The sequence below is a fragment of the Nerophis lumbriciformis genome, linkage group LG16 (assembly GCF_033978685.3).
Source record: "Nerophis lumbriciformis linkage group LG16, RoL_Nlum_v2.1, whole genome shotgun sequence".
Taxonomy (NCBI): domain Eukaryota; kingdom Metazoa; phylum Chordata; class Actinopteri; order Syngnathiformes; family Syngnathidae; genus Nerophis; species Nerophis lumbriciformis.
In genome coordinates, this window is record NC_084563.2 from 32273893 (window position 1) to 32289537 (window position 15645).

At 40.1% G+C, this 15645-nt stretch overlaps 1 protein-coding gene, 1 non-coding gene and 1 pseudogene across 2 annotated transcripts in view; 2 read left to right on the forward strand and 1 right to left on the reverse strand.

Moving 5' to 3' along the window:
* uba6 (ubiquitin like modifier activating enzyme 6) overlaps nt 1-15645 on the forward strand; it is a 138368-nt gene that overhangs the window by 2167 nt on the left and 120556 nt on the right. The window contains exon 2 of the mRNA XM_061977021.1: nt 3853-3916. Coding sequence (XP_061833005.1) covers nt 3853-3916 — 64 coding nt within the window. The remainder of the gene's footprint in view (nt 1-3852; nt 3917-15645) is intronic.
* On the reverse strand, nt 7993-8111 carry LOC133617450 (5S ribosomal RNA). The gene has a single exon (XR_009817017.1). It is a non-coding gene; the product is annotated as a 5S ribosomal RNA (ribosomal RNA).
* Nucleotides 15119-15227, forward strand: LOC133617460 (5S ribosomal RNA; annotated as a pseudogene).

Consider the following 15645-nt stretch of genomic DNA (forward strand, 5'->3'; position numbering starts at 1 on the left):
TGGACACCCCTGGCAGAGAGTAAAGAACAAGGTTGCTTGCAGATATATAAGGCTCTCTGATTAGCGATCAGAAGCAGGTGAACCTCCTGGTCACTAATCAATGGCAGGTGAGATTAATCAGTGCTCAAAGTAAACAAAGAAAGGAGAGATAGGAGAACTACAACAAAACACAAAACAAGACATGGCCTAGTGGACAGGTGATGACAGCACATTGACAATAAATACACATACTGGTCTTATTTAAATGTACATGGGTTACATGCAGAGAGAAATGTCACTGGATGTTGTAAATGTCATAAAGTTACATTCCTTTTGTCCTGGTCTAGATTTCAAAAGCTTGCTTTGGCACAGGACATGTACTTTTGTAGCAATTCATGTTTTAGGGAGTAAAAACCAACCAACAGATCTGTCAGTGAAATACATTTGAACCTGTGACAATGTTTCAGCACACCGTCCTTTTTCTAGTAAACACACCTGACTGTGATAGTTGGCCACATTGCTCCTGCATTCTTTGCATTTGAATATAGAGCAAGGGTCTCCAACAGGTCCTTTGTTGCTGCCAGCAGCTAATCACCTGATTTTGAGTAGCGGCTGTTTGCTTCAACTCTTAGTATTTCATTGACTTTGACTTCCGCTTTATTCAGACAAACAACATCCAAACACAAGCAAGCAATTCGCAGATCATCACACTTTGAGTCGAGTCCGAAAAGGAGTAGAAGGAAGCAGAATCAAAGGGGCAACAGCTGTTTTGTCAGGCTTGTCCCTGACAGTTTGACTGTGTTTTAGTTTTTCCTCTGCGTTTGTCTTAGTTTTCTGTCAGCGCTTTTATTTTGTCTTCATTTCCTGATTGTCTCCCTGAGTGCTGTGACTGATTGGCACCTGGCCACACCTGGTGTCAATCAGCCAGCTGCTATTTAAACCTGCCTCCCCCTCCAGTCAGTGCTGGATTATTGTAGTGTCTACCTGTCATTGTCGCTACTTGTTGTCACTACTACCTGTCATAATACTTGTCGTTGTAGCTCTGTCTACTTTTGTTCACTCTGCTCATGTCATAGTTCCTTCGTGTCACAGTAGGTGTTTTTTAGTGATGGGTTGATGAGGTGTCATGAAGCGTTTCGACACATTGCAAAACTGTATTGATACTGTGTCGATACTGTGTCACTAAATACTGACATCTGCTGGACATTAAAAATCCCTACAGGCAACCTATGGACCGACTCAACTGACACTGATTTTATGACCTAGTATATACAATAATATAAACTAAGTCATTGTATTTCATTTAGGATTATTTCTAGAGATAAATGCATTAAAATGTAATATCGGAAATTATCGGTATCGGGTTTTTTTTTTATCGGTATCGTCTTTTTTTTTCTTTTTTTTTAAATCAACATAAAAAAACACAAGATACACTTACAATTAGTGCACCAACCCAAAAAAACTCCCTCCCCCATTTACACTCATTCACACAAAAGGGTTGTTTCGTTCTGTTATTAATATTCTGGTTCCTACATTATATATCAATACAGTCTGCAAGGGATACAGTCCGTAAGCACACATGATTGTGCGTGCTGCTGGTCCACTAATAGTACTAACCTTTAACACTTCATTTTACTCATTTTCATTAATTACTAGTTTCTATGTAATTGTTTTTATATTGTTTAACTCTTTTTTTAATTCAAGAAAATATTTTTAATTTATTTAACTTATTTAATTTTATTAATTTTTTCTTCACCATACCTGGTTGTCCAAGTTAGGCATAATAATGTGTTAATTCCACGACTGTATATATTGGTTGGTATCGGTTGATATCGGTATCAGTAATTAAAGAGTTGGGCAATATCGGAATATTGGCAAAAATCCATTATCGGACATCCCTAATTATTTCATATTTTCATTTAAATAAAAATAGATTTTTATCTTTTTTAGATACAGTCAATAAATGTGAACATGTATCATAACATGGAAATCTAAGAACGTGTTGTGAATGAGGATGCTTGTGGACTGGGAATGTTTTTTTTTTGTTTTGTTTTTATACACATTTTTATTTAAAAAAAACTGTTTTTCCAACATATTAAATTTTAGACGATTTCTCTTCTTAGTTATTATTTCTCCGGCTGACAGCATTGAGGAGGTGGATTTGTTAATGTACGACAATTCTGTCGTACAAATGAGACATTTAACCTGCAGAAAATATGAATAGTAAACTAAGAATCATTTTAAAGAGATTTTGAATTCTAATAGATCAAGTGGAAACTTTGAGAGAAGAGGATGAAACGACAAGGAAATTAACACAAATATTTTTTTCCGATATATGATCAAAATATTCCCACACGGCGGAAATCTTTCTTTTTGCCTGAGGCTGTTCCATGATCTCCGACGACGATAAATTACAAATGACCAACGACAGAAGTGCGACGATTCTGTTGGCAGCAGCATCTCGTTGACAGATGCGCTTCCTTATAAAAACACAGTTTGGCGCGCAGGCGTCAGTGCGACACAGTATCGGTCACGTGACCCAAACAGCTCATGATCGGTCACGTGACTTTCTAAAAGCGGTACGCGCACCGACACAGGGTTTTGCTCTATGAGCTCGACGCATGCGCCGATGCACCAGTGTTGCCGGACCCATCACTAGTGTTTTTGTTTCTTGTTGACAGTTAGCCTTTGTGCTATTTTAGTTCATAGCCAGTTTGTTCTTCGCCTTGTGCGCGCCTTTTGTTTGTACCCTTTTTTTTTTTTTTTTTTTTACTATAGTGTTAAATTAAATCATGTTTTCTCGCTCAATGCCTGCCGTCATCTCTGCATCTTGGGGTTCGTCACCAACAAACTGACATGTTTGCTTCAACTCTTAGTATTTCATTGACTTTGACTTCCGCTTTATTCGGACAAACAACATCCAAACACAAGCAAGCAATTCACAGATCATCACAGTTTGAGTCGAGTCCGAAAAGGAGTAGAAAGAAGCAGAAGCGACGTACACAGACTTCTGGGTGAAAAGCAACACTTCCCATCCAACCTGATGGAGTTTGAGAGGTGCTGCAAAGGAATGAGAGAAAGTGCCCAAAGATAGGTGTGCCAAGCTTGTGGCATCGTGTTCAAAAAGACTTGAGGCTGTAATTGCTGCCAAAGGTGCATCAACAAAGTATTGAGCAAAGGCTCTGAATACTTATGTACATGTCATTTAGCTTTTTTAAACTAATTTGCAAATTTAAAAAAAAAAGCATTTTCACATTGTCATTATGGGTATGTAGAATTTAAGGACAAAAATACATTCATGACATTTTGAAATAAGGCTGTAACATAACAAAATGTGGAAAAAGTGAAGCGCTATGAATATTTTCCGGATGCACTGTGAAACACTTTTAAGACAATTGTGAAAAAGTGCTATATAAATACAATTCATTCATTCATTCAAAAGTGGAACTGCAAAGAGTAATGTACAGTCGTACAAATACAGGACACATTTTGTCCTCTGACAGTTCAATTTGGAATGCATACTTTTGTTTCTAAATACGGGACGATTCTGTTTTTTAAGAGACGGTTGTCAACCCTAGGGATGTAACCATAAATGATATTAATAATAACCACAGTAAAACTCCTGTTTTAAATTTAAATTGCTGAAAAAACGTAAATAATAACTATACTTTGATCAACTCCGGGACCGGCTATCGCTAGCTGACTAGCTCTATGAAAACAAGAGACATTAATGCCTCTCCTCATTATTAAATGACATACCCCAACATAAACTTATACAAATACATCACTGTTTTATGATGTACACATTCTAAAATAATATGGCTCTTAACAAGTATAAATGAAGTTTGATTTTAACATTTCTGTTGGGAACAGGTGGCATGTTTGTGGTGGTCGTGTCCCCAAGATGCAGGAAGGAACGGCAGGGAGCAGCGTGCAGGTAGGAAACATTTTTAAACTTTCTTCAAGCGAGGCAACTATACAAGAAGTCGTGCTGCTGGGCAACAAACGTAAAGAGTAGCACAAAACTTCAATCGCTAGCAAGACTAGGAACAAACATAAGGGGGCAACAAGACTGCCAGGCTGAGGTATAAATAGCTCTCTGATTAGTGATCAGGAGCAGGTGAGATTCCTGACTACTAATCTGAGGCAGGTGCATTAAAGGAGCCATATGTATTAATTTCATGTCAAGTCATCATTAAATGTCCCTGATTTGTCAAAAGGCATTAATAAATCGTGTTCTTTTCCAATACCTCTATAACTGATAACAGTAGTTCAGCCGGGATATGCTCATTTCAAAATTAGATTTATAGCCCTGAAATCGTGTTATTCTTTTCATTTCGATGCCCCCGCCCTCCACCGTTTTACCAATTAAAAAGTCTGTGAGTGTGTCACATCCAGGTTGCCAGTTACGCACCGCCACCTTTGTCCTGCTACTACCACTGGTAAAGTTACTAAACATGTCAGACCTTAGTAACTCTAAAAGGCCTCGTTACGATTCTCAACCTATTCATGACAAACCTAGGAACAAAACGAGGATTTGTATCGGGGATGCCTTTGAAAGTTGGAGACGATTGAAGGCGGAGAAGATTTGAATTTTGTTAATTTCCTACTTGATAGGCAAGTCAGGCATTTACATTTTCTTATTACTTGTAATAAATGGAAATGGACATTTAGTATGTAAACTATATTGTCCAATACAGTCTATGATCTTGTCTAACAAAGCTAGTATGTTCCTGCAACCAATGCTTAAAATGCTAGCTCGGTCAATAACACATCGACATACAGGCTAACGGGGGAAATATTAGCCCGTATGTCGATGTGTCATCCAACTGACAGGCCAAAATATATTTTCGACAAATAAAACCTATGTGGATATGTATAGTGTCAGTGCCTATTTCCTTCTCAACATGCTGATACGCTGAGGAAATGGGTTCCGACATTAGCACGGCTATCATCATGGCAATGTGAAACGTATGGAGACAGACAAATCACATGATAAAATAATTCATCATTCGTGTTTGCACATTTTGGACTACATGCACCAAGTTATATGGCAATCTGAAACAGTTGAAACAGTAGCCAGATGTCTCCTGTTTAGTTTTGGGCGTACATTAGGCTGCTAAGCATGCTCTACTTATTTTCACCAATATAACCATTGCTAGTGTTGGTTGTAGTTTGTTTTAGTCTTTATTTTCTGATAGTAATGACAATAACCATATGATTGCCATTTGTTGTGATATTGTACGCAGGCATGACTTACTTCTTCCTGAAAATAGCCTAATTACTGTGTAAAATGGAGTAGCCCAGTCCATCGAGCTGGATTCGGCTGCGTATCTGGCAACCTCAGTCAGAATTTTGACTGTGATTGCAGTACCATTTCTGGCCACATTATTACATAGGGCTCCTTTAAATGAGTGTCCGTGGCAACAAAGGGAGCGCTGAAACAGAAAAGAACACTCAACTAAGGAGAAATAATAACAAATACCAGAATATGACCTGGTGTTACAGGTCATAACAATTTCCCCCGAAAAGTATTTCAAAGGGGAATGTTTGTGAAGTAATTGGAGCCTTAAATAGGTCATTAATTTATAACAACATTGATTTTGATGTATTATTATATTTTGAGCAAAAACAGTTTTTAGGAAGTCACACTAAAATTTTCAGGGCCCCACTTATAAAAGTGTTTTTATTGTTTTTACTCTAAATCCATACATTTCTAGATTAACTTCAGATCTCTCCCGTCAATTATGTTTTTTTTTTTTTTTTTAATTCTTGCGTTTGTTTTATACCTTTTTTGTGGCAGAAAACTTTGTTTTTTTTATGGCAAACACACAAAATATTTCCCCACCATTAAATAATTCAAAGTGGAATATTTGATGTGAAGTAATTGTAGCCTTCTATAGGTCAACGTTGATTTTGATTCATTATTATATTTCGAGCAAAGACAGTTTTTAATAAACAAAATCCTACTGAAGTTTTCAGGGCCCCACTTATAAAAGTGTTAGAAATAAATCATACGCTATTTGTATTTTTTTTTACATTAAACCTTATAACTTTGATATCAACTTCAGATCTATCCTTCAATTGTAAAATTTTATATTTTTGTTTAATGCTATTTTCGTCAAAGAAAATGTTGCTTTTTATATGGAAAACACACAAAATATGCATTATTTTTACCCAAAAATAATTAAAAGTAGACTATTTGATGTGAAGTAATTGGAGCCTTAAATAGGTCAATAATTCATAACAACATTGTTTTTGATTCATTATTTTATTTTGACCAAAGACGTTTTTTTAAGAAACAAAATCCTACTAAAATCCTCAGGGCTCCATTTATAAAAGTGTTAAAAATACATCATACGTTATTTTTGTTTACGTTTTTCCACTTTAAACCTATACATTTTGAGATCAACTTCAGATCAATCCGTCAATTATACATTTTTATATTTTTTATTTTATGCTATTTTTGGTGCCTTTTATATGGCAAACACACAAAACATGTAATATTTCCCCCGAAAAATATTTCAAAGTGGAATGTTTGATGTGAAGTACACTAAATTGGCCCTAGTGTGTGAATGTGAGTGTGAATGTTGTCTGTCTATCTGTGTTGGCCCTGCGATGAGGTGAAGACTTGTCCAGGGTGTACCCCACCTTCCGCCCGATTGTACCTGAGATAGGCCCCAGCGCCCCCCGCAGCCCCGAAGGGAACAAGCGGTAGAAAATGGATGAATGGATGGATAATTGGAGCCTTCAATAGGTCAATAATTCATAACAACATTATTTTGATTCATTATTATTTTTTGAGCAATGACCGCTTTAAAGGAAAAAAACACCTTGTGTTATAAGAGTCAACATTGCAACTTGTTCTCGTTACATTTCACCTGTTTGCTCTTTTTTTTCTTTATGTATGAGTATTTTTAGGTCAGGAGTATTTTTCAGGTCCCAGTGCTGACAAACATTTTCAGGCCAGCAGTCCACCTCGAGTCTGACATGATTTGAAGACGTTGTGTCTGCCTTTATTCATCCAAGTCCTTCAAGAGAAACGCAAACTAATACTTTTTAAATACATGGGCTCTTGGATGCCTTTTAATTTGGGGTCTAAGCTTTTAGAAATAAAATAAAGCAATTGACGAGTAAATCATTGTCACATATTTCCTATTGTTAATCAACACAATACATTAGCAAAATATTTCACATTTGTTCAATTCATTATAAATGAAATAAAACAATCAACAACTACACTTTAATATTGCTAAATTAACACAACACATCAGTTTAGGTAATCCCTGCATATTTACTGTGATGATTTTGCTCGTGTTGTGTTCTAATTAAATTAAGTAACTAATTAATTCATTATACAGCACACATTCTCATATTGTGTATTAATTATGATACATTGTTATATTGTTATATTGCTAGAACGTCAGTACAGCCAAACAGTTACTGCATTCACTTCTTGTAGTTGTGTATCTTCACCTTACTAAACGTGAACAGGTGAATAATACTCTCCCCTCTTCTTATCAGCTGCACAAAATTAAATATTGTTTGTACGTTGTAGTGTCAAAAAAGTAGAAAATGTTGTTTTGCAAAGAAGTTCCTTTCTTGGGAGGTAGTGGAATGTCATCATCTGTGATTGGTTAAATGTTAAAATATGCAAATGAGGCCGGAAATAAACCAGGCGTTCTGTCATTGGCCAAATATTAAATGTGTTGAAGAAAGTTGGACAGAGGCGGATCTGATTGGCTTAGAAAGTTGGAGATGTTGGAATAAGGCACGCTGATTGGTTCATATCACCCCAGTGTTGAACATATTGACGCACTATCAGCGCTCAAAAGTGTGACTGGTGAATTTATAATATGACATGTGTTTTTGTAGCCGGGTAAGATGGCAAAAACAGCCCAAATATGGATAAATATTAGTCATGTTAGGGTAAAGTGAACTGAAAGTGAAATAAATACCATTTGGTTTTTTTTTCAAGAAGTGAGAAACAGCGCCCTCTGGGGTGAGTGTAAAAGCTTACAGCACCTGGTATTCCCAGGCGGTCTCCCATCCAAGTACTAACCAGGCCCGACCCTGCTTAGCTTCCGAGATCGGACGAGATCGGGCGTGTTCAGGGTAGTATGGCCGTAAGCCGAAAGACGAGGTAAAACCAACCGTTTTAAATGGAACTCTTACAGATGGGGTGGGAGGAAATGACTATTTAGGTCAGAGCCTGGCGCGCATGCGTACACTAATGTGCTTTTGTCCCACCTTTTCAATGTCGTGCACGCCCATTGTTTCCTCCATCCATCCATCCATCTTCTTCCGCTTATCCAAGGTCGGGTCGCGGGGGCAGCAGCCTAAGCAGGGAAGCCCAGACTTCCCTCTCCCCAGCCACTTCGTCCAGCTCCTCCCGGGGGATCCCGAGGCGTTCCCAGGCCAGCCGGGAGACATAGTCTTCCCAACGTGTCCTGGGTCTTCCTCGTGGCCTCCTACCGGTCGGACGTGCCCTAAACACCTCCTTAGGGAGGCGCTCGGGTGGCATCCTGACCAGATGCCCGAACCACCTCATCTGGCTCCTCTCGATGTGGAGGAGCAGCGGCTTTACTATGAGCTCCCCCCGGATGACAGAGCTTCTCACCCTATCTCTAAGGGAGAGCCCCGCCACCCTGCGGAGGAAACTCATTTCGGCCGCTTGTACCCGTGATCTTGTCCTTTCGGTCATAACCCAAAGCTCATGACCATAGGTGAGGATGGGAACGTAGATCGACCGGTAAATTGAGAGCTTTGCCTTCCGGCTCAGCTCCTTCTTCACCACAACAGATCGATACAGCGTCCGCATTACTGAAGACGCCGCACCGATCCGCCTGTCGATCTCACCATCCACTCTTCCCTCACTCGTGAACAAGACTCCGAGGTACTTGAACTCCTCCACTTGGGGCAAGATCTCCTCCCCAACCCGGAGATGGCACTCCACCCTTTTCCGGGCGAGAACCATGGACTCGGACTTGGAGGTGCTGATTCTCATCCCAGTCGCTTCACACTCAGCTGCGAACCGATCCAGTGAGAGCTGAAGATCCTGGCCAGATGAAGCCATCAGGACCAAATCATCTGCAAAAAGCAGAGACCTAATCCTGCAGCCACCAAACCGGATCCCCTCAACGCCTTGACTGCGCCTAGAAATTCTGTCCATAAAAGTTATGAACAGAATCGGTGACAAAGGGCAGCCTTGGCGGAGTCCAACCCTCACCGGAAACGTGTCCGACTTACTGCCGGCAATGCGAACCAAGCTCTGACACTGATCATACAGGGAGCGGACCGCCACAATCAGACAGTCCGAAACCCCATACTCTCTGAGCACTCCCCACAGGACTTCCCGAGGGACACGGTCGAATGCCTTCTCCAAGTCCACAAAGCACATGTAGACTGGTTGGGCAAACTCCCATGCACCCTCAAGGACCCTGCCGAGAGTATAGAGCTGGTCCACAGTTCCACGACCAGGACGAAAACCACACTGTTCCTCCTGAATCCGAGGTTCGACTATCCGGCGTAGCCTCCTCTCCAGTACACCTGAATAGACCTTACCGGGAAGGCTGAGGAGTGTGATCCCACGATAGTTAGAACACACCCTCCGGTTCCCCTTTTTAAAGAGAGGAACCACCACCCCGGTCTGCCAATCCAGAGGTACTGCCCCCGATGTCCACGCGATGCTGCAGAGTCTTGTCAACCAAGACAGCCCTACAGCATCCAGAGCCTTAAGGAACTCCGGGCGGATCTCATCCACCCCCGGGGCCTTGCCACCGAGGAGCTTTTTAACTACCTCAGCAACCTCAGCCCCAGAAATAGGAGAGCCCACCACAGATTCCCCAGGCACTGCTTCCTCATAGGAAGACGTGTTGGTGGGATTGAGGAGGTCTTCGAAGTATTCCCTCCACCGATCCACAACTTCCGCAGTCGAGGTCAGCAGAACACCATCCGCACCATACACGGTGTTGGTAGTGCACTGCTTCCCCTTCCTGAGGCGGCGGATGGTGGTCCAGAATCGCTTCGAAGCCATCCGGAAGTCGTTTTCCATGGCTTCCCCGAACTCCTCCCATGTCCGAGTTTTTGCCTCCGCGACCGCTGAAGCCGCACACCGCTTGGCCTGTCGGTACCTGTCCGCTGCCTCAGGAGTCCCATGAGCCAAAAGAACCCGATAGGACTCCTTCTTCAGCTTGACGGCATCCCTCACCGCCGGTGTCCACCAACAGGTTCTAGGATTACCGCCACGACAGGCACCAACTACCTTGCGGCCACAGCTCCAATCAGCCGCCTCGACAATAGAGGTGCGGAACATGGTCCACTCGGACTCAATGTCCAGCACCTCCCTCGTGACATGTTCAAAGTTCTTCCGGAGGTGGGAATTGAAACTCTCTCTGACAGGAGACTCTGCCAGACGTTCCCAGCAAACCCTCACAATGCGTTTGGGCCTGCCAGGTCTGTCCGGCATCCTCCCCCACCATCGCAGCCAACTCACCACCAGGTGGTGATCGGTAGAAAGCTCCGCCCCTCTCTTCACCCGAGTGTCCAAAACATGAGGCCGCAAATCCGATGACACAACTACAAAGTCGATCATAGAACTGCGGCCTAGGGTGTCCTGGTGCCAAGTGCACATATGGACACCCTTATGCTTGAACATGGTGTTCGTTATGGACAATCCGTGACAGGCACAAAAGTCCAATAACAAAACACCACTTGGGTTCAGATCCGGGCGGCCATTCTTCCCAATCACGCCTCTCCAGGTTTCACTGTCGTTGCCAATATGAGCGTTGAAGTCCCCCAGTAGAACGAGGGAATCACCCGGGGGAGCACTCTCAAGTACTCCCTCGAGTGAATCCAAAAAGGGTGGGTACTCTGAGCTGCTGTTTGGCGCGTAAGCGCAAACAACAGTCAGGACCCGTCCCCCCACCCGAAGGCGGAGGGAAGCTACCCTCTCGTCCACCGGTTTGAACTCCAACATGCAGGCTCTGAGCCGGGGGGCAACAAGAATTGCCACCCCAGCCCGTCGCCTCTCACTGCTGGCAACGCCAGAGTGGAAGAGAGTCCAGCCCCTCTCGAGAGAACTGGTTCCAGAGCCCTTGCTGTGCGTCGAGGTGAGTCCGACTATATCCAACCGGAACTTCTCTACCTCGCGCACTAGCTCAGGCTCCTTCCCCCCCAGCGAGGTGACGTTCCACGTCCCAAGAGCTAGCTTATGTAGCCGAGGATCGGACCGCCAAGTGCCCTGCCTTCGGCTACCGCCCAGCTCACATTGCACCCGACCTCTATGGCCCCTGCTATGGGTGGTGAGCCCATTGGAGGGAGGACCCACGTTGCCTCTTCGGGCTGTGCCCGGCCGGGCCCCATGGGGACAGGCCCGGCCACCAGGCGCTCGCCATCGTGCCCCAACTCCGGGCCTGGCTCCGGAGGGGGGCCCCGGTGACCCGCGTCCGGGCGAGGGAAATCTGAGTCTCGGTTCTTGCATTTCCATAGAAGTCTTCCATTGTTTCCTGATTTTATAATTTGAATACATTTTTAAATGTAAACAATAATTATTTTGTTTTAAAAGTCTCCATGTCATCATGCAACTTAGTAACCAAATTCCACTTAATATTAGTCGTGCTAACTTTTCATTTTAAAATAGGATCAAAAACATTTTGACATACTTGCCAACCCTCCCGAATTTTCCGGGAGACTCCCGAAATTCAGCGCCTCTCCCGAAAACCTCCCGGGACAAATATTCTCCCGTAAAGCTCCCGATTTTCAGCCGGAGCTGTAGGCCACGCCCCCTCCAGCTCCATGCGGACCTGAGTGAGGACAGCCTTTTTTCAGACGGGAAGACAACCGGGTGACAAGAACTAAATCATCCATACTAGAGATAAATTGTATTATTATGTTTATCTTACCTAAAAATAAATATATTTACTAATTTAAAAAAACAAAAACGAAATAAATGTTTACTATATTTTGCTAAAAACATCAAAATTAATTGTATTTTTATTTGTATTTTTTCTGACTTCTTATTACATCCAGCCATAGAATTATACTTTAAAATAAAAATATTTGAAATCATTAATTTTAAATGATCATAATTCATTTAAAATGACCATATTTAATTATTAAAATAATTGCTTGTTTATCAACAACTTTAGCATTTTATTCATTACATTTTGAAGCTCTCAGAAGCCAAGTTGTTATATTCCTTAAGATTTATTTATGCAAGTTTGAAGTATCAATTATCTAAACACAGTTTTGTTTGCATATTTTCAGGATATATATATACATATATATATATATATATATATATATATATATACAGTATATATATTTATGTATGAAATAAATTATATAAATTATGTATGAAATAAAATTCTAGCTGTCAATATACTCCTCCCCTCTTAACCACGCCCCCCGCCCCCCACCTCCCGAAATCAGAGGTCTCAAGGTTGGCAAGTATGCATTTTGATATTAAAAATAAATGTTTCTTTTCAAAATATTCCTGGTTATATGACCTAAAATCCTAAATTCACTTGATATTTGAAGTGTTTTTTTTTCTAATGTCAGTCACACCTTTTTGTTTTAAAATGTAAGTTTGGTTGGATTTTTATAAATTTGTAATATTGAAAACCATGGTTTCATTTTCAGCTCCCGCAACAACTACGACCATCCAACATAAAACCAACTTAACTCTCATTTGGAGCTAATAAAAATAAAAAAGATAATTATCTGTATAAGATATATCAGGGGTCACCAACGTGGTGCCCGCGGGCACCAGGTCGCCCGTAAGGACCAGATGAGTCGCCCGCTGGCCTGTTCTAAAAATAGCTCAAATAGCAGCACTTACCAGTGAGCTGCCTCTATTTTTTAAATTGTATTTATTTACTAGCAAGCTGGTCTCGCTTTGCTTTGCTCGACATTTTTAATTCTAAGAGAGACAAAACTCAAATAGAATTTGAAAATCCAAGAAAATATTTTAAAGACTTGGTCTTCACTAACTGACAAAGAAACAAATAACAGATTTGGTGTCCAGTTCAAAGTGTGACATGATTTATTTAAAAATTTGAGAGTTGACTTTGTATTTTACATGAGTAATTATTTGTACAAACATGGTGCAAAGTAATTCATGATTTGTTAAAAAATGTTAGTGGCTAGCTAGTTAAAATGGGATATTGTGATTTCACAAGACTGTCTTAGAAGTGATCATTTGAAAATGTTCAATTTGAAAAATGTGCACTTAGAGAAAATATAAAAATAAAGTGTTGCATATTGATATTTATCTGTTTCTATATATATTTATTGTGAGAAATCATTAAGATGATCAGTGTTTCCACAAAGATAAATATCATTAATTATTAATAATAAAATAGAGTTAAAGGTAAATTGAGGAAATTGGCTATTTCTGGCAATTTATTTAAGTGTGTATCAAACTGGTAGCCCCTGCGATGAGGGGGCGACTTGTCCAGGGTGTACCCCGCCTTACGCCCGATTGTAGCTGAGATAGGCTCCAGCGACCCCAAAGGGAATAAGCGGTAGAAAATGGATGGATGGAAACTGGTAGCCCTTTGCATTAATCAGTACCCAAGAAGTAGCTCTTGGTTCCAAAAAGGTTGGTGACCCCTGATATATATCATGCACATGATTTTTATTTAAAAAACTTTTTTTTTTTTTAAATAAAATCCTATTTTGAAATAAAAGGGTGTGCGTTATACTAAAAGGTTAGCACGACTAATAAGTGGAATTAGGTTACTAAGTTGCATGACATTGAGACTATTTGAAAAAAAATCCTTATTTTTTTATATTAAACATGGATATAAATGTTAAAATTATGAAATAATGGGCGTGCACGATAAGGAGGTATGACTAATATATTTACCTTCTTTTAGATGAGTCAGTGTTTTGATGTAGAAGATATACATTTTTCAAGACAATAGATCAAACTGTCTATAGATGGAATTGATATTAAAAGGCTTTCTGAACTTAGATTTTTAGGAGTGATACTGGATGACATGGAAATGTCATATTGCACATGTACGGAAAAAGAGGTCTATGAGTATTTTTATATTAAACAAGGTCAAATATGTGTTAGATTACAGGGCAATGCGTATATTGTATTGTGCACTTATATTGCCATATATCAGCTACTGTGTGGAAGTGTGGGGGAACACATATAAGAGATTGTATCAACTACAGAAAAGAGCTACAAGGATTATTCATAATGTAGATTACTTAGAACACACTACCATATTATTTATTAATTCTGGTTTATTGAAACTACAGGAGCTAGTAAAGTTACAGACATTATGTGTCATGTTTAAGGCTAAAAGTAAAACATTACCAGCAAATTTACCAAAAAATGTTTGTCATCACTTCTGAGAATGAAGAGCGTAGAAGAAAAGGTCATTTCCAACATCAGTATTCAAGGACAACTTTAAAACAAATGTGTATATCGGTGGTGGGGATTAAACTATATGGAATTCTCTTTACAATGAGATAAGATTGTAAAAATATATTCCAATTGAAAAAAATATATAAAGACAGAACAATAAGATCATATGGACAGCCATAAGTGTTTACATTTTGCTTTATATTTATTATTGTACTTTTTTTTGGTCTGGTTTTGTATTTGTTTTGTATCATCCCGTGAGGTGTATATTACTTTTTTTGTTCGGTTTGTACTTCATGAAGATTTGCACTTGTATTTTTTGTTTGTTTTCATTATATTTGGATATATTTGTTTGATTTGTATATTATATTTGGATATATTTGTTTGATTTGTATGATATCCATTAAGTAAGACTACGTATTATGTTGAAGGGGGCAGGAAAATGTAAGATTTTTCTTCATCCTGCTCCTTCTCAGGCATTGGTGTGTAAATATGTGTTTAGTTTCTGAGGTTTAATTGTCTATCGATCAAAGATGCACATCAATGAAGGAGATAAATAAAATAAAAAAAGAAAATGAAATTAATAGTGATTTATTGACGGTCCCTAAGCATAAAGCAGTGTTGAGAGCTGCACCTCACACAGCCACAAAAAACACATTAGTGTACGCATGCGCGCCAGGCTCTGCCCTAAATAGTCATTTCCTCCCACCCCGTCTGTAAGAGTTCCATTTAAAAAGGTTGTTTTTACCTCATCTTTCGGCTTACGGCCATACTACCCTGAACACGCCCGATCTCGGAAGCTAAGCAGGGTCGGGCCTGGTTAGTACTTGGATGGGAGACCGCCTGGGAATACCAGGTGCTGTAAGCTTTTACACTCACGCCAGAGGGCGCTGTTTCTCACTTGCTGAAAAAACAAAAAACAAATGGGGCCTTTAATAACATTCTCTCATCATTTGTTATTATTTATACTTTCTGAATAAATGATGTGATAATGTTCATCAGTCAAGTAGGTGGAATTGAGTCTGACAGAATTTTCAAACGCTCCCATTGGTGTTATTTTTAATCTAACTAAAGATGAAATAATATCTATATCAAATTACAGGATGGTATTAATGTAATGTATTCATTTTCCTCAACTGATGTACTAATACCCATCCATTTTCTACCGCTTGTAACTTTCGGGGTGCTGGAGCCTATCCCAGTTACACTCGGGTACGAGTCGCCACCTCATCGAAGGGCCAACACTAATATCATGTGGCTTATTCCGTACATATGGAACATCATTT